The sequence below is a fragment of the Zootoca vivipara genome, chromosome 6, assembly GCF_963506605.1.
Source record: "Zootoca vivipara chromosome 6, rZooViv1.1, whole genome shotgun sequence".
Taxonomy (NCBI): domain Eukaryota; kingdom Metazoa; phylum Chordata; class Lepidosauria; order Squamata; family Lacertidae; genus Zootoca; species Zootoca vivipara.
Window position 1 is genome coordinate 9,810,882 of NC_083281.1, and position 25,364 is coordinate 9,836,245.

At 47.3% G+C, this 25,364-nt stretch overlaps 2 protein-coding genes across 3 annotated transcripts in view; both read left to right on the forward strand.

Annotated features, from left to right (window-relative positions):
• LOC118086526 (scaffold attachment factor B1) overlaps positions 1–2,630 on the forward strand; it is a 31,142-nt gene extending 28,512 nt beyond the window's left edge. Inside the window, exons 19-21 of the mRNA XM_035118242.2 lie at positions 241–341; positions 1,056–1,107; positions 2,153–2,630. Of these exons, the coding sequence (XP_034974133.1) occupies positions 241–341; positions 1,056–1,107; positions 2,153–2,282 (283 nt within the window). The 3' untranslated portion in view covers positions 2,283–2,630. The remainder of the gene's footprint in view (positions 1–240; positions 342–1,055; positions 1,108–2,152) is intronic.
• A 133-nt stretch (positions 2,631–2,763) lies between these two features.
• The window catches only part of LOC118086073 (disintegrin and metalloproteinase domain-containing protein 10-like), a 42,068-nt gene continuing 19,467 nt past the window's right edge, over positions 2,764–25,364 (forward strand). Inside the window, exons 1-9 of one of the 2 annotated variants that reach the window (XM_060275399.1) lie at positions 2,764–6,330; positions 9,441–9,585; positions 10,554–10,675; positions 11,261–11,419; positions 13,126–13,217; positions 15,393–15,521; positions 16,379–16,471; positions 20,439–20,598; positions 25,143–25,303. In XM_060275399.1, the coding sequence (XP_060131382.1) occupies positions 6,264–6,330; positions 9,441–9,585; positions 10,554–10,675; positions 11,261–11,419; positions 13,126–13,217; positions 15,393–15,521; positions 16,379–16,471; positions 20,439–20,598; positions 25,143–25,303 (1,128 nt within the window). In that variant the 5' untranslated portion in view covers positions 2,764–6,263. The remainder of the gene's footprint in view (positions 6,331–9,440; positions 9,586–10,553; positions 10,676–11,260; positions 11,420–13,125; positions 13,218–15,392; positions 15,522–16,378; positions 16,472–20,438; positions 20,599–25,142; positions 25,304–25,364) is intronic. The other variant, XM_060275400.1, reaches the window with a different exon arrangement.

The following is a 25,364-nucleotide window of genomic DNA, read 5'->3' on the forward strand; positions in this document are numbered from 1 at the left end:
AAGTTGCATTACTGAAATAAATGCACTTTTTTGCGATATTCTGATATTCCAGGTTTCACCTGTAGTACTCCCAAAAAAACATCCCAAGCATAGCACAACAGCAGTGCTGTCTTCCACTGCCTGTCCCCAAAATTCTGGGGGATTTTGTGTGTTTTGAAGGGATTTAAGCATTTTCTTCTGCAGGTAGATAAAAAACAGTGTCTTTAAAATAAAATAAACCTCGCACTTCTTTTTTTCCAGAGATGGGCGTGACTGGGGGGATCATGGTAGAAAATTTGAAGATCGCTCCTGGCAGAGCAACAATGGGGGTGCGATGGGGCGGGATCATGACCGGTGGCGAGGTAAGTCTCTTCCTGTTCAGCTGCTGGGTTCTCGTTCTCTCCCCTGGATGCTGATGCTAAGCTCTACTCAAAAGTAGTCACATAGAAATCAGTGGACCCAAGTTGGTTGTGTCCTTCGGTAGGCCCAGTGGTGGGTACTTGTCCGAAGAGCCTGTTAGATAGACAAGGGAAGGGTGTTAGAGAGAAATCCATTAGAGCAGTGTTTCTCCACCAGGGAGGATATCTGAAGATTGGGGAGAGTGTTTCCAAAAAGCATGTACTGTACTGCAGAAGTACAAAAGAAAAAGTCACAAAATTTCAATCCATTTGAAAACTGAAATAAAATACTGTACTTAAGAGGAGCTAAATTTTAATGGGTATGTGGGATTTTTATGTTGGCTAAAGGGGCACATGGGCTTCAAAAGGTTGGGAGACACTGAGCAGCATGGCATGTTTGTTGTTAATTGGAATCCTGTGAAATTTGCCAAGCTGCTGTCTCTGCCTCAGTTCCTGCTCTGTAAAATCGAAACATTTACTGCCCTACTCGATAGGGGTACCACCAAGACTCTATAGCCTTGCAGGCTCACAATCACTCTGCTTCCAAAGCTTTTTTTTCCTTTCTTTTTCTTTCCCCCCCTGTAGTTATAGGGAGAAAAACATGATAAACTAGGCTAAGAGCATCTCGGATGTATTTAGTGCACCCTGCCCTTATAATTCCTCTTGGCTTTTTCCCAGGTGGGGGCAGAGGGAGGCGTGGCCACATCTTTCATCGAGGTGGAATGTCTGGGTAAGAAGCCTCTTTCAGCCTTGCCTTCAGAATTACTTGCTTCATAAAATTAATATTGATGTTAGTAGTGTTATTACTGTTATATATTTATATATACCCTGCCTTTTCCTGTGACCGGGACTCCAGAGACTTACACACAGCTTGATTGTAAAACAAAAACCCTCAAGCCAGTTTTTTTTAAAAAAAATCAATAAAATGATTGGTTAAAACAAGTTTTAAAAAACAATTTAAAACATTAAATTAAAATAAGTAATAAAGCAACTGCATTTGTCTTTTTTCTTGTTCTCTGTTGCATCCAACTGCTCTCCCTCCCTCCCTGCCCCGATCTCAGAAGAACGCTTTCCAAATCTACCTCCCGGCTCCACTAATAGAGTGGCTGTTTTTTGGCATTGCATTACCTAATTGCTGCCTCACACACACATCCTGTGAGGTCTGGTGGCACTAGAGATGCCACTGCCATTTAATTTCCTGTTCTGGCTGAGCATTATCTTGTTGACAATTCTTGTTGCATAACCTCCTCCAGCAAGGCCAAACAAACCCACAACCCGATTGCTGCTGTTGCTCCTTCCGAGTTCCAGTGTTGCTTTCTTTAAAATAAAAAAAAGTTCAGTTTTAACTATTTCACGTTCACCTTGGCTTATAACACCTTTTTAAAAAAAAGAAAAATATTGTGCACAAGTGCAGGTCAAAAACCTGATTTCCAGGTGCGGGAAACTGCAGTAGGGAAAAGAGGGCTTGGTTCCTGTTTGTGGGTTTCCCACGGGCATCTGGTCAGCCTCTGAGAACAGGAGGCTGGACTAGATGGGCCATTGGCTTGATCCAGAAGGCTCATCTTGAACGCTGCTAAGTGTTTGACCCAGTCTTGCTCACGAGGGCAAGAGTTTCCTTGCCACTTTCCCTGCACCTGGTGCTCAAATGGACCCCTGCCACACAACCCCCAAAGCGTCAGGACCCCGCTGCAGATTTGAGTCCCGGCAAACTGAGATGCAAGGCAATATGCAAAACCTTTTGTTTGTTTTATTTTGGTTTGTGATCCCTTCCTTAGGCGGGGAGGATTCTTGCCAAGTGGCCCGCCAGGCCAGGCATCACACAGCGGGGAGTCACAAGAAGAAGGCTTTTCGGGACAAGACAGAGGAAGCAGGCCTGGGGACCCTCGCTTCAGCCGCCGCTATTGAATGTTTCAGCGTTGTTTTTTTAACTGTACAAATGGCAACAGATGGGGGGAACACACACACACACACACACACACACACACACACACACACACACACTACTGCTACTCTCCCCCCCAAGTGTACCACTGACTGTGACTTTTAAGTTAACCTTCATTGTTTTACTTCATAGCTCAATATGTGAAAGAAACAAAAGCCATTCGGGTTTTTTGGTAACGTGTATTTCTGTATGTGACCCCCGCCCCCCACACACATGCAAACTTTCTCTCTCCCCCCTCATTAAAAGAAAATGTTTCTTTTACGAGGCATTCCATTTTCTATAAATAAATAAATAAACCCAGTTTACAATTATGTGACAGCTGCTTTTTTGGAAGTATTTTCATGATCTTGGTCTCCCCCCCAAATCACTTATTTTGAGGAGGGGTGTTGGAATTGCAATCAAAGTTAGAGAATAGGTGGGTGAATGGAGCTATCTTAAATTTGTAAACAGATTTTTGCTTCTGTTGGAACAGGGAATAGATCAGGCATCCCCAAACTTCGGCCCTCCAGATGTTTTGGACTACAATTCCCATCATCCCCGACCACTGGTCCTGTTAGCTAGGGATCATGGGAGTTGTAGGCCAAAACATCTGGAGGGCCGCAGTTTGGGGATGCCTGGAATAGATCTTCGGTTGAATAACAAGTCTCATATATTGCTTATCTGGTAACATGTTCAGCAGGCAATAATTTTGAAACACATACACGGTAGCGGTGTGCTTCAGATTCAAGTGGGCTGCTTTGGGACATGTGGAACTTGTCTAAAGCAGGATCTTTCCGAAGCGCAGACCTCTACAGCAAGTCGAAGACTTGTGTCCAGTGCCACTCCTGCCTAGAATAGACCCATGGAAATTGATCAGCACAACTAGCTCAAATCCATTCATTTCAGTGGTTCTATTCTGAGTACCCATTAAAATTGGTAGACCTAAGTCAAGTGTATCAATTTTAATGCTTCTCTTGAGTACGGCTCACATTGGATACGACCCAGCGTGTCTGCAAAAACTGGCATGTTTCTCCTGCTTGCCATGTAAGGAAAAGGCCAGGTTGGGTAGATTTGGGGACAGGTGGCGGGGGGAGTGAACCTCGGACACCAAGCCAAACCCCAATCCTATAACAATACATAAAACACCCCAGAGAAGCACGTACAGTAGGGGTGGCAAATCTGCTCCGTCTCCAGGACCACAGTCCCTCGTGGGCAACATTCCAGGCACTGGTCAGAGGTTTCTACAGGGGCAGAGAGAGTGTGTAGCAGTCAATGAGGTGCAGCTGGGGGAGGTAGCGTTGCTCACCTGGCTTCCCAATGTGGAGGTGACTGCTGCAAAGGGAGCTGGAGCAGCCAGGCCGTGGAGAAATCTGTACTCTGTAGGCTAAGCAGTGGCACCAATCCGACACTCGTGCTGTTGCGCTGGTGCCCACCTCCCCACTGCCGGGGGTGTTGTCGCTGTTTAAGCCATGGGTAGGCAAACTAAGGCCAGGGGGCCGGATGTGGCCCAATCGCCTTCTCAATCTGGTCTGCAGACGGTCCGGGAATCAGCGTGTTTTCACATGAGCAGAATGTGTCCCTTTTTGTAAGTTGCAGCTCTTAAATAAAATGGAACGGATTCCTATGCCCCACAAATAACCCAATTTGTGGGGCATAGGAATTCGTTCAATTTTTTCCCCCCTGCTGAAAAAGTTTGCTGACCTCTGATTTAAGCACACATTGCAGCCAGGTCCAATGTGGCAGGAGGGGATGTGGCAATGCCACTGAAGGTTGTGGTCTGGCGGGAATCCTGAAGGCCGGATTGTGAGGGCCACATTTCACCATATGGGTGAAAGACAAGGCAAAGCTGAACAGTGCAGTGCTTTGCACACGCAATAGTGCCAGTGTGGTGTAGTGGTTAAGAGTGGTAGATTCGTAATCTGGGGGACCGGGTTCGCGTCTCCGCTCTTCCACATGCAGCTGCTGGGTGACCTTGGGCTAGTCACACTTCTCTGAAGTCTCAGCCCCACCCATCTCACAGGGTGTCTGTTGTGGGGGGGGGGAGGGAAAGGAGATTGTTAGCCGCTTTGAGGCTACTTAGGGTAGTGATAAAGCGGGATATCTAATCCAAACAACAACTCCTTCTATTGGTGTTTCCCTCCCAAGCAGTGCCTGCACTTTCCCAGGTTCGGTTTCCTTGGAATGAAGGTCAATGGAGGCTGACACAAAGTCAATAACACCCCCTGGAACTGCCCCTAAATTAATAGGCTCTGGGGAGGTCACACGAGGCCTCTGGGAAGCTGTGGGAGCTTTCCAAAGGCCTCACACAATCTTCCCAAGGCCCAGTAAGCAAGGCGGAGAGCTCGAAAACTTTCCTTATCAGGAAAACAGCACAGGGAGAGCTTTTTAAAGCCTTTCTTACCGGGTTCCAGACAGGTCACACGAAATCTCACGAGAACTCTGGAATACCCCTTCCAACTGTTCATTCCCTTTCCATTATTTATTTTCACACCACCTGGGCAAAGCTGTAACCATGTAAGTAAATCACATACAAGTTGTGTGTCGTCTTGTATATACTGCCTGAGCATAAGGTCAAAGGGTTCACAGCATTAACACGCCAGTAGATTTTCCCCATTGGGAGGTTTCCAGAAAAAACCCAAGCCACATAGCTTTGGGTCCAGAACAGAGCAAGGCAAGCCTGTGTCTCCATCAGCCAAAGCGCACACACACACAGAGAGAGACCGGCTTACTGAGCTCCATTGACACAGCATCCAACCAGGTGAAGTGGGAAAAGGCCTACTCTGGTAACAGCATGGCATCAGATGCTGGAAGGCCAATTGGTCATGGATGCTTTAGTTGAGATTCCTGCAATGCAGGGGGTTGGACTAGGAAACAGAAACAGAATTGTAGTGTTGGAAGGGACCCTGAGGGTCATTTAGTCGAACCCCCTGCAATGCAGGGATATGCAGCTGTCCTATATGGGGCTAGAACCTGCAACCTTGATGTTCTGGCGCTATCCAGGCTCCAGAAACTGCATGAAAAATACTGTTGATTATTAACAGTATTTTTCATGCAGTTTCTGGATAAAAAACCATTGTCGCTCAAGTTTAATGCTGCAATATTCTCATAAGAGCCATTTGAAACCTGCGCTCTAAACTTCAACGATGTGATTAAATAAGTAAATAAAATAAAAAAGATGTTATTGTCTTGGGTCGTTCACCCATTCCTAATTTCCTGATGACGGCTAAGATCTTTAGGGCTGCCAATGGAAACATGCCAATCAATGGTGGCTTGCGATGTGCCCAGTCTTCTCGTCTCTAAGCTCTGCCCCCAAAGGTTAGGCAAAGCTTTTGCAGTTCAGGACTGCAGTCGAAAAATGAGATAGCCAGTGAAATTCAAAAACAGTATGCAGCTCATAAAACATTCTTGCTAGGAGAAAACAACACAACTTTTGAAGAGAAATGGCGGGACTTAACTGGCCAGCTCAGGCCATGCTCTTACAAAGGAACTTCGTTAAGATGCCTCTTATACTAGAATCTAAACCTCCTAAGTAGGAAGTGAGGGTTTGAGACCCATTGGCGGTCCTCACCTGGTTTTGCTGGCCAGTCAAAGCCATTTCTTGGGACTGTGGCCGCTGTCACCTGCTGACAGCTTCTAGGAGCCACAGGTGAGAGCTGAGTGCAGGGTGGGGACCAAAGGTGGACAGACTGCCCCAGAGGTGTCCCCCCACCAGAGGTACTATCCCCTCCCCTAAAAACCCCATACATAATGCTATGCCACAGTTGCCCAGTATTGGCAGCAGGGAGCTGGAAGAAACCCTATTTGGCACAACTACGGTATCACCAGCCCAAACTGCACCCTTCCAATTAAACAAGCCTGTGCAGGACCCTTCCTGTGTTGTGATGCCATTGCCCCAAATGACGAACCTTCTCTGAATCCTGGCACGCCCTAATCGGAAGAAGGAAAAGAGTCTTCTCTTTCGCGCCATGCTGGCTTTCTGGTATTTCAGTTTCCCTTTTTGGAGAGCGATTCTTTCCCAAACGCCTGGCTCAGGTAGGATTCTAATATCGTTTTTCTTTTCCCACTTGCTCTCTTCCCTTTGATGATGTCCTACAAACCTCCGTTTTGTATTATGCTCTCGATGAATCAAAGATATTGCACATTACTTCCATAGTCTGTGTACCCCTGCCAAAACCACCCCTCCATATGTTTACATAGCAACCACTATCAAAGTTCAGGCAGAAAACAACTTCCAATAGCCATTATTATTTTTTGTTTTCTTTGTTTTTAAAGATATTTGAGACAACCGGAAGTTGTTGCAGGAGTCATGTAGATTAGAATAGGGTAGCATAAGGTGGAATAAGGGCTTAACTCCACCCAGAGTTTAACATGTTTGCAAATGTCAGATTTTGTTCTCAATAGGGTTGCCAGACCTCCAGATCTCACCCAAAGACTCCAGGCTTACCTGCCCCACTCCAGATGGCAGGGAGAGGGCTTGTATCCTCAGGTAGTCAAGAGTGTCCTTGTTTTTAAATGGAACACTGTGCATGCAGCTTGCAAGTTTCACCCTAGCAGGAGCTGGCAGCAAACTACAGTGGTACCTTGGTTCTCAAATGCCTTGGTGCTCAAACCACTTGGAACCCAAACACTGCAAACCTGGAAGTAAGTGTTCCAGTTTGCAAACTTTTTTCGCAAGCCGAACATAATCTGTTTTGGGTGCCACACTTCTGTTTTGAGTGCAACGCTGAGGTCTGTCTGTTTTTGCTATTTATTTTGCATTTTTGTTTTTGGGGTTTTTTGTGACTGTGTGTGTCCCAGTTCAGCTACTGATTGATTGATTGGTTGATTGACTGCAGTACATTATTTATTGCTTTCATTTTATGGATCAATTGTCTTGTGAGATAGTAAAATTCATGTTAAATTGCTGTTTTAGGGGCTATTTTAAAAAGTCTGGAATGGACTAATCCAGGCATCCCCAAACTGCAGCCCTCCAGATGTTTTGGCCTACAACTCCCATGATCCCTAGCTAACAGGACCAGTGGTTGGGGAAGATGGGAATTGTAGTCCAAAACATCTGGAGGGCCGAAGTTTGGGGGTGCCTGGACTAGTCCGTTTTGCATTACTTTCTATGGGAATGCATGCCTTGATTTCAGAACGCTTTGGTTTTGGAATGGACTTCCGGAACGGATTAAGTTTGAGAATCAAGGTACCACTGTATAGCACAGTGTTTCCCAACCTTGTGCCTCCAGATGTTTTGGGACTACAACTCCCATCATTCCTGACCACTGGTCTTGCTAGCTAGGGATGATGGGAGTTGTAGTCCCAAAACATCTGGAGGCACAAGGTTTGGAAACACTGGTATAGCATATACACTTGGGAAGGGTGGGATTCTCCCCTCCTGTGCTCTTTTCTCCCAATTAACCTCCATCTCCAGGTCCTGCCCCTGTGACATCACCAATGGACCACCCTTAAGACTCAGGTTTAGGTCCCGAAATTTCAGGATCTCAGAGGCTCCTTACCTGGTAACGCTGGATCCCAACCAAACTTTTAACAATGTTCAGTTATGGATGCTATTGTGAGTAGCTAAATTTTCAACCTTTGTAAACCACTGCATCCTGAAAGGTGTGTGAAAAAGGGAAGTGGGGGGGGGCGCACTAAAAGCAATCAAGCCCCTCTGAATCTCTCCTACCCAATTGGCTAAGCTGCCGTTACATCAGAGAATGTTTGCAAACGTTTTAACCTCTCTGGGTAAAGGTGTCAGCCATAGGTTCCTCACAGTGCGCCTTCTGTGAAGGGAAGGAGGGGCCTGAGGTTAACTGGGGAACTGTGCTGAGATGCAAGGGGCGCAGAGCCAGGGTGTGCAACCTCAGTCCCATCTGACTCTTGGCAAGGCCAACCAGGACCTGGGATAGGTCAGTCGGTAGAGCGGGAGACTCTTCATCTCAGAGTCGTGGGTTCGAGCCCCACATTGGGCAAAAGATTCCTGCATTGCAGGCAGTTGGACTACAAGATGAACCACTTTTGAGGCAAGGTGAGGTGGTTGCCTCAGGTGGCAGGATCCGTAGAGGTAGAAGATCCAACCCTTGTTCCTGATGCAAACCTTCACTTGCTCTTTCTTCCACAGAGGAAGGGCACCATCTTGTGATTCAACCCAGCAGCCCAAATGCCTTGGGTTGGCCCTGGCTCTTGGGGATGCCAGCCTTGGGGGCCAAATGTGGCCCACCACACCTTATTCTCTGGACCTTGGGACCCTCCCCAAGACACAACCCTCTCCCCAGCTACCCCCTCCCTGGGCCTGCTCCGCACCCTCCCTTGGAAGGTTGCCTGGGAAGAAATAAAAATAAACAATTTATTGTACCCCGCCCATCTGACTGGGTTGCCCCAACCCCTCTGGGTGGCTTCCAACAGAATAATACAACGAAACACCAACCATTAAAAACATCCCCATACAGGGATGTCTTCTAAAAGTTGTGTAGTTCTTTATTTCCTTCCCTAAACAGGGCTGCCTTCAGATGTCTTCTAAAAGTCAGATAGTTGTTTCTTTCCTTGACATGTGATGGGAGGGTGTTCCACAGGGCGGGCGCCACCACCGAGAAGGCCCTCTGCCTGGTTCCCTGTAGCTTCACTTCTTGCAGGGAGGGAACCACCAGAAGGCCCTTCGGTGCTGGACCTCAGTGTCCAGGCTGAACGATGGGGGTGGAGACGCTCCTTCAGGTATACTGGGTTGAGGCCGTTTAGGGCTTTCAAGAACAGCACCAACACTTTGAATGGTGCCCAGAAACGTACTGGGAGCTAATGTAGTTCTTTTAGGACTGGTGTTATATGGTCTCGGCGGCCACTCCCAGTCACCAGTCTGGCAGCCACATTCTGGATGAGTTGTCATTTCCGAGTCACCTTCAAAGGTAGCCCCACATGGAACGCATTGCAGTAGTCCAAGCGGGAGACAACCAGAGCATGCACCACTCTGGCTTGACAGACGGACGAGATAGAATGTGGCCCTCAGTCTGAAAAGGGTTTCCCACCCCTGACCTGGAGAGAGAGCTTTGGTGCTACCAGCAGCCAGGGATATTGATGGAGGTGTGGCAATCAGCTGACTGAATTCAAACCCTCAGTTCCTGCCATCCTAACAAAGCCCCCTTTGAGTCTCTCCCTCTCCGTTTAAGCAAGCGAGGTTGCACACCCAAGAGCCTACATAAAGCGCCACGAGAGGCTCTCTTACGACAGAGGAGCTTTGGAGAAGATGCATCAAGAGGCAAAGGAGGAGGGAGACGGGAGATCGATCTTGCTCGAGTTCCAAGCCTACCGGAGGTACAATAACACCATCCATTCAACAGCCTAACTTTTGCATGAGTGGGAAGGGGGGCAGGTGTCTGTGGGTGATCCTCAGTCAGTACGGCATGAGGCTTGATCTCAGGGTCATGAGTTCGAGCCCCATTTCGAGCAAAAGATTCATGCATTGCAGGGAGTTGGACCAGACGACCCTAGTGGTCCCTTCCAACTCTACAATTCTGTAATAGTAACAATAATAACAACAACAATTTTTTATTTATACCCCGCCCATATGGCTGGGTTTCCCCAGTCACTCTGGGCAGCTCCCAACAGAATTAAAAGCACAATAAAACATTAGACATTAAAAACTTCCCTAAACAGGGCTGCCTTCAGATGTCTTCTAAAAGCTGTGTAGTTCTTTATCTCCTTGACACCTGATAGGAGGGTATTCCACAGGGCGGGCACCACCACCGAGAAGGCCCTCTGCCTGGTTCCCTGTAGCTTCCCATCTCTCAGTGAGGGAACCACCAGGAGGCCCTCGGAACTGGACCTCAGTGCCTAATGATGGGGGTGGAGACGCTCCTTCAGGTATACAGGACCGAGGCCGTTTAGGCTTTCAAGGCCACCACCACCACTTTGAATTGTGCTCGGAAATGTACTGGGAGCTAATGTAGGTCTTTTAGGTCTGGTGATATATGGTCTCAGCGGCCATTCCCAGTCACCAGTCTAGCTGCCATATTCTGGATTAGTTGTAGTAACAGAGATTCCTGAATCACAGGGGGTTGGACCAGATGATTTTCAGAGGTACACTGCATTTTTAGATGGAAGTTTGATTGCAGCTGTCAAGGTGAATGACCTTTGAGGGAGAGGCTTATCCTCCCGCAATTTTCCCCAATCCTTTTAAAAGTAAAAATAAAAAATGCAACGAAAGTTATTCACTCTGATGTCCACATCTTTTACCAATGAGTTCCGCAAGCTAAAATGCATGTGTCGAAACTGTGTTTCAGGGTCTTCAGACTGAGACTATGGAGGGACAGGAGTGTTTTTGCAAGAGGCATTGAGATCACCAGGAGAAACGGTGATGCCGGGCTCACGAACCTCTCTTTCATTTACTCTGGCATCCTAGAAGGTGACAAAAATTTAAAAAAATAGGTCTGGAAAGATGTCAGCATCTCACAAAGGGGATAGAAAAAGAATGTATTCTCTGTGTCTCCCACCTGCCTTTCTTTCTCTCTACCGGAACAGAATTCCAGACAGAAGTTTGCCTGCTGCGTAACTCCTATTCAGAGCAGATGCTCTGAAATCAATGAACTCGAGCTTTCATTTTAAAAGGAGGGGGAGAACAAGCTTCTAGTCCTTAAGGCGGTGAAACTGTGCTTTGAAAGGTCCTGGGGCAACGGCTGGGGAAATCCCAGAGGCCAGGGTGTGCGCAGCGCTTTGAATGAATCAAGATGAATAAATTGTGCAAAATGGATGCAGATTTACACATCTTGCCCAACTTCAGGGACTGGGTGCCCTTGGCCCTCTCAGATGGACTACGACTCCCATCATCCCTGAGTGTTGCCCAGCTGGCTGGGGCCGATGGGAGTTGGAGTCCAAGGACCCCCCACCTGACGCCTGCAGCTTGCAGAGTTGCTCTCCCGTTGTCGCATAATGTTTGGATGGGTGTATTTTAGCCCAGCCTGCATGAATGACCCTGCTGACCTTCCCGCAGGAGAACCAGGTTCCTCGTGCCACGGGTCCGTCATCAACAGCCTCTTTGAGGGCTTCATCCGGACACAGAACGGCACCTATTACGTCGAATCTGCCGGGGCGCCTTTCTCCAGCCAGACCTCTCCAACTCATTCATTCATCCATCATGAGAGTGACTTAGGTCAGTGGCTTTCAAGCCGTGTGCCGTGGCACCCTGGGGCGCCTGGAATGGTGATCAGGGGTGTTTCAGGCAACACTGGCCTCCCTCCCTCCCTCTTTCCTTCCTTCCCTCCTCTGATGCCCTGCCATGTCTCTGCCTCCCCAAGGCTTGCATGGCTGTTTGTTGCAGCAGCCCTGGCTACAAGCTCTGCAGGTGAATTGTGCCTCTGGGGCTGGTCAGGGGCTGCTGGGGGCCAGAAGCAAGCAAGCATGCAAGCAAGGGAGGGAGGGACGGAGGGAGCCCAACCAGCCAATCTGCAAGTCCTTGCTGTTGGAAATGGATTCAGGTAGGTAGCTGTGTTGGTCTGATGCAGTCTAAATATACAGTGGTACCTCGACTTACGAACGACTGGACAACTGAATTTTTCAACTTACGAATGGGGCAAATGGCCGCGCGCTTAGCTTACAATGTTTTCGACATCCAAACGGAAACCGCAGCGGTTTTTTCGACTTGTGAATTTTTAGATGGGGTTGCTTCGACTTACGAATTTTTCCGTTTCCAATGCATTCCTATGGGAAATCGCGTTTCCAACGGCGCTTTTCGACTTACGGATTTTTCGACCTACGAAGGTGCCTTCGGAACAGATTAAATTCGTAATTTCGAGGCACCGCTGTATATAAAAAATTTAAAAAGATGTCCACTAGCACCTAACTAAGTTTGTTCTTGATATAAGCTTTCGTGTGCTTGCACACTTCTTCAGATACCATGTTGGAAATGGACAGGCAAGTCCCAGGCCCCTGTGGGGCAGTGTGAGGAGGCGCCTCTCTTTGGGGCGGGGGCGGGGGGGCAGCTCAGAGACCAGGGGTTTGTTAAGGGGTGGGGTGTGTTCAGCAAATGACGTATCAAAGGTTTTAAGCAGAGGCTGGATGGCCATCTGTCTTGGAAAGCTTTAGTTGAGATCCCTGCATTGCAGGGGGTTGGACTGGATGACCTTTGGGGGTCCCTTCCAACTCTACCCTTCTGTGATCCCGTTTTGAAAATCTGGCATTACTGGGTGGGGCTAAATTAATTTAGCTTAATCAGAAACAGTTTGAAGTGGTTTTGGACTAAATAGGCAATTCATTGTTGCTGCTTCGGATTTTAGAATCATGGAGCAGGAAGGGACTCGGAGGATCAGATTGTGTTATCATATTCCTTAGTGGGGGGGGTCATGTAAACTGCTCTACTGAATTATGCTTTTAATGGGGTAGGGGGGCACTGGGAGTGACGGGTGAGTTGAAAAGGTTTGGGTCCCCCCTGGTCTGGATCGATTCTAGATCCTGCCATGAGGCTGATGGATTGAAAATCCTCCCCTTGGTGGGGGCCTTTTCCTCTCTGCACATGCCCAGGTGAACGAAGGACCACGTGGTGGATCTTGGTACAGACCCACACACCACATCGTTGGGCAGGTGTGGTGACATAACACTCCTCAGGTGGGGAAATGCAGAATCCGTCTGCAGCTGGCTTTAATTCTTGGAACGAAGCCAGTTCCCCACAAAGCACTTTTCAGGGGCCGGAAAGTCTGCTTTAAATCTCAACTGTGTGTTGACGATGTGTGTGGGAAACAAAACCCAAGTGCTTGTTGGACTTCAAAAACAAAACATCCCTTTGGGAGTTATGCTGCATGAAAAGATTCCCTGTCGACTTAAGACTCTCTGTTACGGATTTCTTTTCTTCCCCGCTGCTAGACTATCAACTGTGGGGAGATTCTGAATCTGTGGCTTTAACTCGGCGGACACACAAGCACCTGCAGGATTTCCAGAAAAAGCTCACAGCAAAGGTGAGGGGTAAAAGCTGAGAAAGGGGGCTTTTTAGTTTAGAGGAAATGTGAGAAAGAGGTGGCAGGGTGGAAGTTTATAAAAGTTGAAAAACTTTTAAAAACAAAACAAAACCCCAGAGTCCTTTTTGTTGGGGATAGCTCAGATGGAAATTCGCAGGTGTCAAAAAGGGTTATTTATGTATGCCACTACTGCGGCCCGTGTTTTGTTAGCCCAAAAGTGGAAAACGAGCGAGGTCCCAACCAAAGAAGAATGGCAACTTAAACTGATGGAATATGCACAACTTGTGGATCTAACATATAGAATAAGAGAACAAGAAGAACATACATTCAGAGAAGATTGGAAGGTGTTTATTGAATACAGTGGTACCTCTACTTACAAATTTAATGCGTTCCGAACACACATTTGTAAGTCGAAAAAAATTGTAAGTCGAATCCCATAGGAATGCATTGGGAGAAAAAATTCATAAGTCGAAGCAACCCTATCTAAAAATTCGTAAGTAGAAAAAATCCTATCTAAACCGCATCCAAGATGGCGGACGGAGCTCCATTTGTAAGTAGAAAAATTTGTAAGTAGAGTTATTTGTAAGTAGAGGTACCACTGTATATGGGGGGGGGAATTGCGTACACTTGAAAACGTGGGCAGCATTAAGATAAATTCACCGGTTTGATGAATGTAATAATGGAATACTGAATGGTTTAGTCTATGTAAAATATGCAGGGATTTATGTTATGCAAAATGAACCATGGAAAGAGGTGAAGGGAAGTTCATTGATATGTTAAGGTCGTACATTACAGGAAGTAGAATCTAAAGTATGGCAATCAGCTCTACTGTACTGGCTAAAAGTGAATAAGACCCCAAATGGCCTTCTCCCCCTAATCTTCACGGATAGATTCCGATCTACATGGGAGCAGACCATCCAAAAGAAATTAGTCTCTTATGGACTGCCGGTGGGGCCCACTCTGTCCATGGGATGGGAAAGGGCAAAAAAGCTAATCAAGGAAAGAATCTCGGATATTGATCGACAAAACAACCTAACCCGACTTTCCTTAATACATAGACAACTGTACGAGCATCGATTAAATAATATAGCCAATTATTTAAAAACGTTAGAAAATCTGAGATATCGGTGGGCCTTCACCAGGGCTCGTTTCAATGCTCTACCCTCGGCGTTGTTAACTGGTAGATATCTCCAGATTCCGGTAGAACAGAGACTATGTCCTTGTGATAACAAGGAGATCGAATCAGTAAGTCATGTCCTCCTCCATTGCACATTGTATTGAGACATGAGGAAGGAGATAATTGATCCCTTGTTAAAAAACTTACCAGGCCGCTCAACAGAAACGCTTACTAGATACCTACTAGCAGATTTTAACCCAGAGTGCACTAAGAATGTAGCTAAATTCTGTTACTACGCGTCAAGACTAAGACACGCCGTGACATCAATCAATAACAATGATAAAGCCGCCTATTAATTCCCAGCGGACAATAGTTAAAGGGAACTACCCCTCATTAAATTTTAACCTAATTTTAACTTAAAATAGGATTATGAAACAGTATTATTCAAAGATGATGTGTGTGTGTTTAGTCGTTTAGTTGTGTCCGACTCTTCGTGACCCCATGGACCATAGCACGCCAGGCACTCCTGTCTTGCACTGCCTCCCGCAGTTTGGTCAAACTCATGTTCGTAGCTTCGAGAACACTGTCCAACCATCTCGTCCTCTGTCGTCCCCTTCTCCTAGTGCCCTCAATCTTTCCCAACATCAGGGTCTTTCCCAGGGAGTCTTCTCTTCTCATGAGGTGGCCAAAGTATTGGAGCCTCAGCTTCACAATCTGTCCTTCCAGGGAGCGCTCAGGGCTGATTTCCTTAAGAATGGATAGGTTTGATCTTCTTGCAGTCCATGGGACTCTCAAGAGTCTCCTCCAGCACCATAATTCAAAAGCATCAATTCTTCGGCGATCAGCCTTCTTTATGGTCCAACTCTCACTTCCATACATCACTACTGGGAAATCAAAGATGATAATACTATCTATTTTATGTATTATTTTATGTATTTTATGTATTATTGGTTTTCCTTTTCTTTTTTTGCTGGTCTATGACCGTAATAAAGATATTATTTATTTATTTATTTATTTATTTATTTATTTATTTATTCCTCACCCTTTCTCCACAACAGGATCCTGAGCACTTGCTGCGACGGAAAAGAAGCTTCCTGGATTATTCAAAGACCTCTTGCTTGCTGCACATTCAGGCTGACCACCTTTTCTACCGAAGGTTTGGCTCCATCGAAGCCGTGATCGCCCAGGTACCAGAATCTACAAAGAAAGCCTCTTAGCCAGGGGGGGGGGGCGGATAGAGAAATTTGATTCTGTTCTCATTTAAAGCTGGATTTATCCAATTTGCAATTTTCCAAAAACAATGCGACAACCAAGCTTATCAGGATTTTGCAAAGCAGTTTGTTCTCCAGCCAATGTTTACAAGTGTGCAGATCAAGGGAAGTCAGAGTCCTGCTCCATTCTGCCTTGGTCAGACCCCACCTAGAGTTCTGGGCACCACAGTTTAAGGAGGATATTGACAAGCTGGAAGGTATGGAGAGGAGGGGAATCAAACGCCTGGAATCCAAGCCTTTGGGGGACAGCAGAGGGAGCTCAGCATGCTTAGCCTGGAAAAGAGGAGAGTGAGAGGTGATATGAGAGATATTTGAAGAAATATCTAAGGGTTGTCGCACGGAAGATGGAGCAAGTTTGCTCCATATTGCTTTGGGAAGTGCAAATTGGATAGATGCAGCTGAACCAACTTTCTCCTCCATCCAAGCTGAGACCTAGCTGCCTTTTAAGCCAGTAATGTTTGCATGGCCAAAGGATCTGGTCCTCATGATTCTAAAGGAAGGGCTGATTTAATCAGGAATATATAGGGAGGTAGCTGATACTGAGCGAGACAATACAGGTCATCCAGACCATGCGGCTCTTCGTCTCAGGGTGGTGGGTTCGAGCCCCACGTCGGGCAAAAGATCCCTGCATTGCATTCGGTTGGATTAGATGATCCTTGGGATCCCTTCCAGCGCTACTGTTCTGTGATTCTATGGCTGGTATGGGCTATTGAGAGTCTTTCCTAGCCCTTCCTGGAGATGCCATCTCTCTGTGTGTCTTTCTCTCCCACCAGATTGCCAGCTACGTAAAAGCTGTAAATGCCATTTACGAAGGGGCAGAATTTGATGGAATCAGGAACATTGAGTTCAAAGTTAAGACCATCAATGTAAGCCAGCTCTCTTCTTAGTAGAGTTTACAGGGGGGGGGATCCCGGGATGAATGCAGCAGCTAAAAAAGCCAATGCAATTCTGGGCTGCATCAAAAGGAGTATAGCATCTAGATCAAGGGAAGTAATAGTACCACTGTATTCTGCTCTGGTCAGACCTCACCTGGAGTACTGTGTCCAGTTCTGGGCACCACAGTTCAAGAAGGATACTGACAAGCTGGAACGTGTCCAGAGGAGGGCAGCCAAAATGGTCAAAGGCCTGGAAACGATGCCTTATGAGGAACGGCTTAGGGAGCTGGGTATGTTTAGCCTGGAGAAGAGAAGGTTAAGGGGTGATATGATAGCCATGTTCAAATATATAAAAGGATGTCATATTATAGAGGAGGGAGAAAGGTTGTTTTCTGCTGCTCCAGAGAAGCGGACACGTAGCAATGGATTCAAACTACAAGAAAGAAGATTCCACCTAAACATTAGGAAGAACTTCCTGACAGTAGGAGCTGTTCGGCAGTGGAATTTGCTGCCAAGGAGTGTGGTGGAGTCTCCTTCTTTGGAGGTCTTTAAGCAGAGGCTTGACAGGCATGTGCCAATAATGCTTTGATGGTGTTTCCTGCTTGGCAGTGGGTTGGACTGGATGGCCCTTGTGGTCTCTTCCAACTCTATGATTCTATGATTCTCTAAGGCTTCCTAAAAAATAAAAATAAAACACCTTCCTTGTAAGGAACAGATAATATTATCCTTTGCATGAGGATTTATTTACAGGAAGATTGGAAGCTGCCTCTTCCTGAGTCCATCCAGCTTAGTCTTGTCTACACTGACAGGCAGCATCTGCAGAAGGATTGTGTCCATCCATCTGCTTTCTTCACACCAGGCGTTAATTTTTCTGCACCGCAAAATATCACCTCTTCCTTGCCTTTTCTCTCAAGTAAAAAAATCCCAAACGCCACAACCTTTCCCCATAGGGAGTTACTCCACCCCCTCAATTATACAGGCTGCCTTTTTTAAAAAAAATCTTGCCTAGCTCCACAGCATCCCCTTTTTGAGACAAGGCAGACAGAACTATACACAGTATTCCAAGCTTGGTCTCGCCAGCAATTTGTATAATTGTTCCATCTCTTTCCTGCTGATCCCCAAATGGTGGAGTTTGTCTCTTACCCCCTGGCTGCATGTGGGGGGGGGGGTTCAGCTAGCGGTGAAGCCATTAGTGTCGGGGTGTAGAAAGCTTTGGCCTGGGGACCAGAATGTGGCCCTCAGGGGCTTCCAATCTGGCCCACGGGGCATCTCTATGTTAGTCTCACTTTCTTTCTCTGTGACTTGCATTCTGATTTTTCCTCCTTTCCTGCCTGCCTGCCTGGGAGACACTTCTTGGCTTGTTTTGTTTCCTCCAGAATAGCTCCTTTTCTTGTTTTTATATTTATTGATTTATTGGAATATGCATAGGCCGCTAATTCTAATTCTAATAATAATAATAATAATAATAATAAGAAGAAGAAGAAGAAGAAGAAGAAGAAGAATACACTAATAATTTATTATTTATACCCCACCCATCTGGCTGGGTTTCTCCAGCCGCTCTGGGCGGCTCCCAATAGAACGCAGAGGTACCTTGGTTCTCGAACTTAATCCGTTCCGGGAGTCCGTCCGACTCCTGAAACCGTTCAAAAAACAAGGCGCGGCTTCCGATTGGCTGCAGGAGGTTCCTGCACTCGATCAGAAACCATGGAAGCTGCTTCGGACGTTCGGCTTCCGAAAAACGTTTGCAAATTGGAACACTTACTTCTGGGTTTGCAGCCTTCGGAAGCTGATTTGTTCTACAAATTAGGCGTTCAGGAACCAAGATACAACTGTATTAAAAATGCAATAAAACATCACACATTAAAAAGTCCCCTAAACAGGGCTGCCTTCAGATGTCTTCTAAAATTGTTGTTTATTTCCTTGACATCTGATGGGAGGGCGTTCCACAGGGCAGGTGCCACCACCGAGAAGGCCCTCTGCCTTGTTCCCTGTAACTTGGCTTCTCGCAGGGAGGGAACCGCCAGAAGGCCCTCAGAGCTGGACCTCAATGTTCCGGGCAGAATGATGGGGGTGGAGACGCTCCTTCAGGTATACTGGGCCGAGGCCGTTTAGGGCTTTAAAGGTCAGCACCAACACTTTTAATTGTGCTTGGAGCCAAGAAATAAACCAACAGAGCAGGTTAACACTTATACATAAAACCATTAAATGAAAACCATATTTTAAAAGTTGAAATTGGGCAACTGTTGTGGAAAGATGCATCCTTAATTGCCCGCCTAAGCCTGGCAGGACAGAAAAGCGTTTAAAAGTTGGCACAGAAGGTGGCTGATGAATCTCCAGTGGCAGAACATTCCACAGGACTGAGTTGAGGATGCTGTCAACCCTCGCTGCTTTCTTGCTCTTGTCTAAGACGCCTCAGCAACTTGGGGAAAGCTCAACAACACTCCCATATCACTCAACCGTCCCGATTTAGCCAGGACATCCCAGAATTACAGAAGCCATACCAGAGCTTCTGACTGGATCTCAGAATGTCCCGCTTTTTGGTCCGGCACTCTGGCGTACGTCAGCAGGCTAGTGCCAGAGCACCAGACCAAATGGGCCCTTGTTTAGGGAAGTTTTTAAATGTTCGATGTTTTGACTATTCTATTGGGAGCTGCCCAGAGTGGCTGGGGCATGCCAGTCAGATACAGCTTCATACAAATACAGTGGTACCGCGGGTTACAAACGCTTCAGGTTACCGACTCCACTAACCCGGATGTAGTACCTCGAGTTAAGAACTTTACTTCAGGATGTGAACAGAAATCGTGCGGCGGTGGCAGGAAGCCCCATTAGCTAAAGTGGTACCTCAGGTTAAGAACAGTTTCAGGTTAAGAATGGACCTCCGGAACGAATTAAGTTCTTAACCAGAGGTACCAGGGTAATAAAATGGCCGTTGTTTAGTCTCACACTCCGGCACGAATCAGCTGGCTGCCGTGAGAGCTCAGGAGCAAAAACGGGAGTGTCCCAATTTGGATACCCTGGATGTTAGAGGGCATGCTCTCCTACAGATAGAAGAAGAAGAGTTTGGATTTGATATCCCGCTTTATCACTACCCCGAGGAGTCTCAAAGCAGCTAACAATCTCCTTTCCCTTCCTCCCCCACAACAAACACTCTGTGAGGTGAGTGAGGCTGAGAGACTTCAGAGAAGTGTGACTAGCCCAAGGTCACCCAGCAGCTGTGTCAGGAGTATGGGCAGGAGTCAGGCTCTGGGGCCTGTAGTGCTTTGCAGGACTGGGGCCTGCCTCAGCTTGTGCTGGAGAAGCAAGGAGTGGCCACTCAGGTGAGGCCACTTGATACCTCACTGCACCTGGTGGCAGGAGCTGGGAGGGATAAAAGCTCAGCATTTCCCTCCAGCTCTTTGCCACAGCAACGCTATCCCTGCCTGGTTGCATCTGGCCTCTTGCTCCTTGGACCCTTGCCTTGCCAACGCCTTGCTCCTTGGACCCTTGCCTTGCCGACGCCTTGCTCCTCGACCCTTGGACCTCTGCCTTGCCGACGCCTTGATCCTCAACCCTTGGACCTTTGCCTTGCCAACGCCTTGCTCCTTGACTCTCAGACCTTCGCCTCTGCCTTCCTCCTTGACCCTGCGACTGCCTGCTGCTGGACCCTCAGCCCTGCACCTGTTCCTGCTTCTACATCACCATCTTGCCTCTGGTCCTGACGTCCTCAGCCAGGGCTTCAACCGCCCGCCGACCGGACCGTGACAAGCTGCATGTGGAGGAGCGGGGAAGCGAACCCAGTTCACCAGATTATGAGTCCACCGCTCTTAACCACTACACCACGCTGGCTCAGTGTTTCTGTGAAGGGTTTCAGGCAGTCCCTGGGGTGCCCTGGATCGAAGTTGTTTCTGGGGTTTGTAAATCAATGCACAATACTAAAGCAGCCTCACGTGCCCAGGTGTGTCTTTTCCTTCTTTCGCAGATCGTTGAGGAGGAGGACCACTCGGAGTCGCCCTTCATCAGTCCAGAGATGCTCCTGATGTTGCACTCCAAAACCAACTGGAACAGTTACTGCTTAGCTTTTCTGCTCACCAACAGGGATTACAGTGGAGTTCTGGGCATCGCTTTCAATGGACAACCTGGTGAGTGATTTTAGGGGGGGGGTGGATGGCGGCTAACAGACTGAGGTTGAATCCTGACAAGACAGAAGAAGTACTGTTTTGGGGGGACGGGGTGAGCGGGTGTGGGGGATTCCCTGGTCCCGAATGGTGCAACTGTGCCCCCGAAGGACCAGGTGTGCAGCCTGGGAGTCATTTTGGACTCACAGCTGTCCATGGAGTGTCCAAGGCAGCTGTCTACCAGCTCCATCTGGTACGCAGGCTGAGACCCTCCCTGCCTGACCCCTGTCTTGCCAGAGTGGGACATGATCTGGTTATCTCCCACTTGGACTACTGCAATGCGCTCTACGTGGGGCTACTTTGAAGCTAACCTGAAAACTACAACTAATCCAGAATGCAGCAGCTGGACTGGTGACTGGGAGCGGCTGGCGTGACCATATAACACCGGTCCTGAAAGACCTACATTGGCTCCCAGTACATTTCCAAGCACAATTCAAAGTGTTGGTGCTGACCTTGAAAGCCCTCAACGGCCTCGGCCCAGTAGAGCTGAAGGAACGTCTCCACCCCCATCGTTCTGCCCGGACACTGAGGCCCAACTCTGAGGGCCTTCTGGTGGTTCCCTCCCTGCAAGAAGTGAAGCTACAGGGAACCAGGCAACCATAAATAAATAAATATATTATTATTATTATTATTATTTATTAGAGTCCTAAGGAGGCCCAGGTAATTGGGACCCAGGTGGCGCTGTGGTTAAACCACTGAGCCTAGGGCTTGCTGATCAGAAGGTCGGCGGTTCGAATCCCTGTGACGGGGTGAGCTCCCGTTGCTTGGTCCCAGCTCCTGCCAACCTAGCAGTTCGAAAGCACGTCAAAATGCAAGTACAGTGGTACCTCGGTTTATGAACACAATTGGTTCCGGAAGTTTGTTCATAAACTGAAGCGTTCATAAACTGAAGCGAACTTTCCCATTGAAAGTAATGGAAAGTGAATTAATCCGTTCCAGACGGTCCGCAGAGTAAGCGTTCATAAACTGAAGCAAACTTTCCCATTGAAAATAATGGAAAGTGGATTAATCCGTTCCAGACGGGTTCGCGGAGTACTTAAACTGAAGCGTTCATAAACTGAAGCATGGGTGTAATTGGTTCCGGAAGTCTGTTCATAAACTGAAGCGTTCATAAACTGAAGCAAACTTTCCCATTGAAAGTAATGGAAAATGAATTAATCCGTTCCAGATGGGTCTGCAGCGTTCATAAACCGAAAATTCATAAACCGAGGTGTTCATAAACCGAGGTTCCACTGTAGATAAATAGGAACCGCTACAGCGGGAAGGTAAACGGCGTTTCCATGTGCTGCTCTGGTTTGCCAGAAGCGGCTTTGTCATGCTGGCCACATGACCTGGAAGCTATACGCCGGCTCCCTCGGCCAATAATGCGAGATGAGCGCGCAACCCCAGAGTCGGTCACGACTGGACCTAATGGTCAGGGGTCCCTTTACCTTTACCTTTAAGGAGCAGTCTTGTATCAGGTCAGGGTTTTTCTTCATCGAGCCTTGTATTGCCTGCTCTGAGTGGCAGCGTCTCCCCAGGGCCTCAGGTAGAGAAGAGAGGTTTCCCCCACCCCACCCCCACCCCTTTATTCCTGATCTTTTATGGCGTATGATACCAGGGATCAGATTTGGAGCCTTTTGCATGCAAAAGAGGAGCACTTTGTAACTAAGGTATGATAATTCCCCCTCCCAAAAAGTGAGATTGCAGTCCTCATCGTTTTGAATGAAGAGGTGTTCATGTCTTGTTGATATGTTGCTTTCCTCACAAAAGCGACACGACACGACTTACAAACGCAGTATCAACACTGAAACCAGTTGCAAACCAAGCAATAAACACCGGGCTCTCCATAAGGCAAATGCCTATTTAAATCAGCCTCTGATTCAGAACCATGAGGACTAGATCCTTACTTTATAGGCGGCTCTCCATTTACGCAGGGGTCACGTTCTGAGGCACCGCACGTTAAATGAAATCGCGTATATTGGGAAAGCCATCAAAAAAGCTTGCAAACACCCTCTAAACCTCTGGAAACCCTTGAAAAGCCCCCTTTTAAAAAACAAAACAAAAAATCCACCCAGTTTCTCCCTCCAAGCCTCCTTACGGTAGTTTGGTGCAAAGGCTCATGGTATTGCTAGACACTCTTTCCTGCGCCACTTTTGCTGTTTTCACAGTCTTTTAGGGCCGTTCCTGCCCCTTTTGGGCCAGTTCTGTGTTCGTGGCGATGCACAATCGTGTGTGCCTCAAACGCGCATTACGTGCGGAGCTGCCTGCATTTTTAAAAGAAGGGCCATCGCTCAGTTTGTGTAGCGTCCGCACAGCGTGCAGAAGATCCCGGGTTCAAACCCCGGTGCCTCCAGCTAGGGTTGGCAGAGACTCCCTCCCTTCAACTTCAGAGAGCCATGACCCCTCAGTTTTCACAACGCCAAGCTCAGTCGGTACAGCGCGAGACTCTTAATCTTAGGGTCGTGAGTTCGAGTCCCGTGTTGCGCAAAAGACTCCTGCACTGCAGGGAGTTTTTCCGGGTGACCCTTGTGGGTCATCCACAATTCTGTGATACTTCCAAGATTCCCCAGGATTTTATAGAAGTAATTCAGAAGAGCTGGATGAAACATTAGAAACGCTGCCCCCCCCAATGGATTTGGGGACAGATCTAGGGTCGGTTGGGTGTTCTCTCTGTGGGTCCAGGGCAGCAGAGAGGCTGTTCAACAGCCCCAGTCTTTACCATACAGCCACAGACAGACCTATTTGGAGAATTTTTTAGTGCTCTGTTAATTACTTGCCACCCGTCTCCAGATAAATCTTAGATAACAACAACAACAACACATTTTTCATACCCCGCCCATCTGTCTGGGTTTCCCCAACCACTCTGGGCGACTTCCAACAGAAAAATAAAACGGTTGCAGATTACAAAAGGGTTTTAGAATAACCAATCTTAGAAGATAGAGATATTAATATAAAGACGAAAGTAATAGATTAAGAGTTTAATTGTAATAGATTAAGAGTTTAATTGTTAAGAATCACTAGATATGGTATTATGATAATATTTAAGCAAATTTAGAAGTATGTAAGATTAAGAATTTACTAAGCTAGATATGTAAAGAAGCGTAGCGGGAGGAGGGAGAGGAAGTCAACAGATTAGATTAGTAATAAGGATATCAAATATGAATTTTTGTTTTTGTAAAATTTTCTTCTTTTTGTATGTTTTTGTATTCTTTTTTCTTTTTGCTGTATGTCATTTTTGTTTCTTCTTTTTATATACAAATGTTATTTTCTCTTTTTTTAAAAAACTTTAATAAATACATTATAAAAAAATAAAAATAAAACACAGTAATCTTTTAAACATTAAAAGCCTCCCTAAACAGGGCTGCCTTCAGATGTATTCTAAAAGTCTGGTAGTTGTTTTTCTCTTTGACATTTGATGGGAGGGCGTTCTACAGGGCGGGCACCACTACCGAGAAGGCCCTCTGCCTAGTTCCCTGCAACTTGGCTTCTCGCAACGAGGGAACCGCCAGAAGGCCCTCAGAGCTGGACCTCAGTGTTTGGGCAAAACGGACCGAGGCCATTTAGGGCTTTAAAGGTCAGCACCAATACTTTGAACTATGCTCGGAAACGTACTGGGATAAATAATACAAACCAACAACACGTCCAAAACACTGGCGATGCAAACAAGAATAAGTTAACAATAAATAAGAGGACAGGGTTTTAAACATGGGCGTACCCAGGATCAAAACTAGGGGGGGACAGGCAAGCCACGGGGCCCGGCCACTCGCCCCCCCCCCCAGCCACCCTATTGGCTGGCTGGCTATGACATCCACGCCCCCAGAGGTGAGGGGGCAGTCACGCGGTTCTCCGCAACTACTTTTCCCCGCTGGCCACTTTTTGCACTGAAAAAACACAGTGTGATGTTACAGCTTGCGGCGCGAGCTGTAATTTATATCTTTTTTCCCCTTCCTTATTAGCTTCGGGTGGGGCAGCTGCCCCCCCGCCCCCGGGTATGCCCATGGTTTTAACCCCCCCCCCACATTTAGAACCACAAAACAGGTTGGGGTTTTTCGACAGGTGCTCAGAGAACAGGGGGACATGACAAGTCTTTACAGACACACACACACACACACACACACACACACACCCCAAGACCCTGCTTTTGACGTATGAGGCCACTTTCCATGTTTCTTTGATTTCTTCTGCCTCATGAAGACTCGAACCTTACTTTATCTTTAAAGGAAGACCCTTAGGCATAGCTGCCAAGTTATCCCTTTTTTTAAGGGATTTTCCCTTATGCTGAATAGGCTTCCTCGCAAGAAAAGGGAAAACTTGGGAGCTATGCCCTTAGGTCAGCTCTCAAGCACCTGCTGTGAATCCAAAAGGTTCTTGGTTTGTTCCCTGGCATCTCCAGGCAGGACTGGAATAAGGCCCTGGAATCCTGGAGAGCTGCTGCCAATCTGTGTCGACAATATTGAGCTCTGTGGCCTGATGGTCTGACCTCCAATGTTCCTGATCTCTCGAGTTTGGGTTTTTCCCCCTCCCAGGTGATTCTGGAGGGATTTGCTCGAAGCAGCGCACCTTCCAAGACAAGGAGGTCTCGATGAACACGGGGCTGATCACGTTGCAGAAATATGGGCAGCTCCTTCCTCCAAGGCTGATCCACGTCACCCTTGCCCACGAGCTCGGACACAGCCTGGGCGCCTACGTGAGTTTGTTGCTTTTCCTGCGTGGAAAACAAAGAAACAAAGCCAGCTTCCCACACCGTT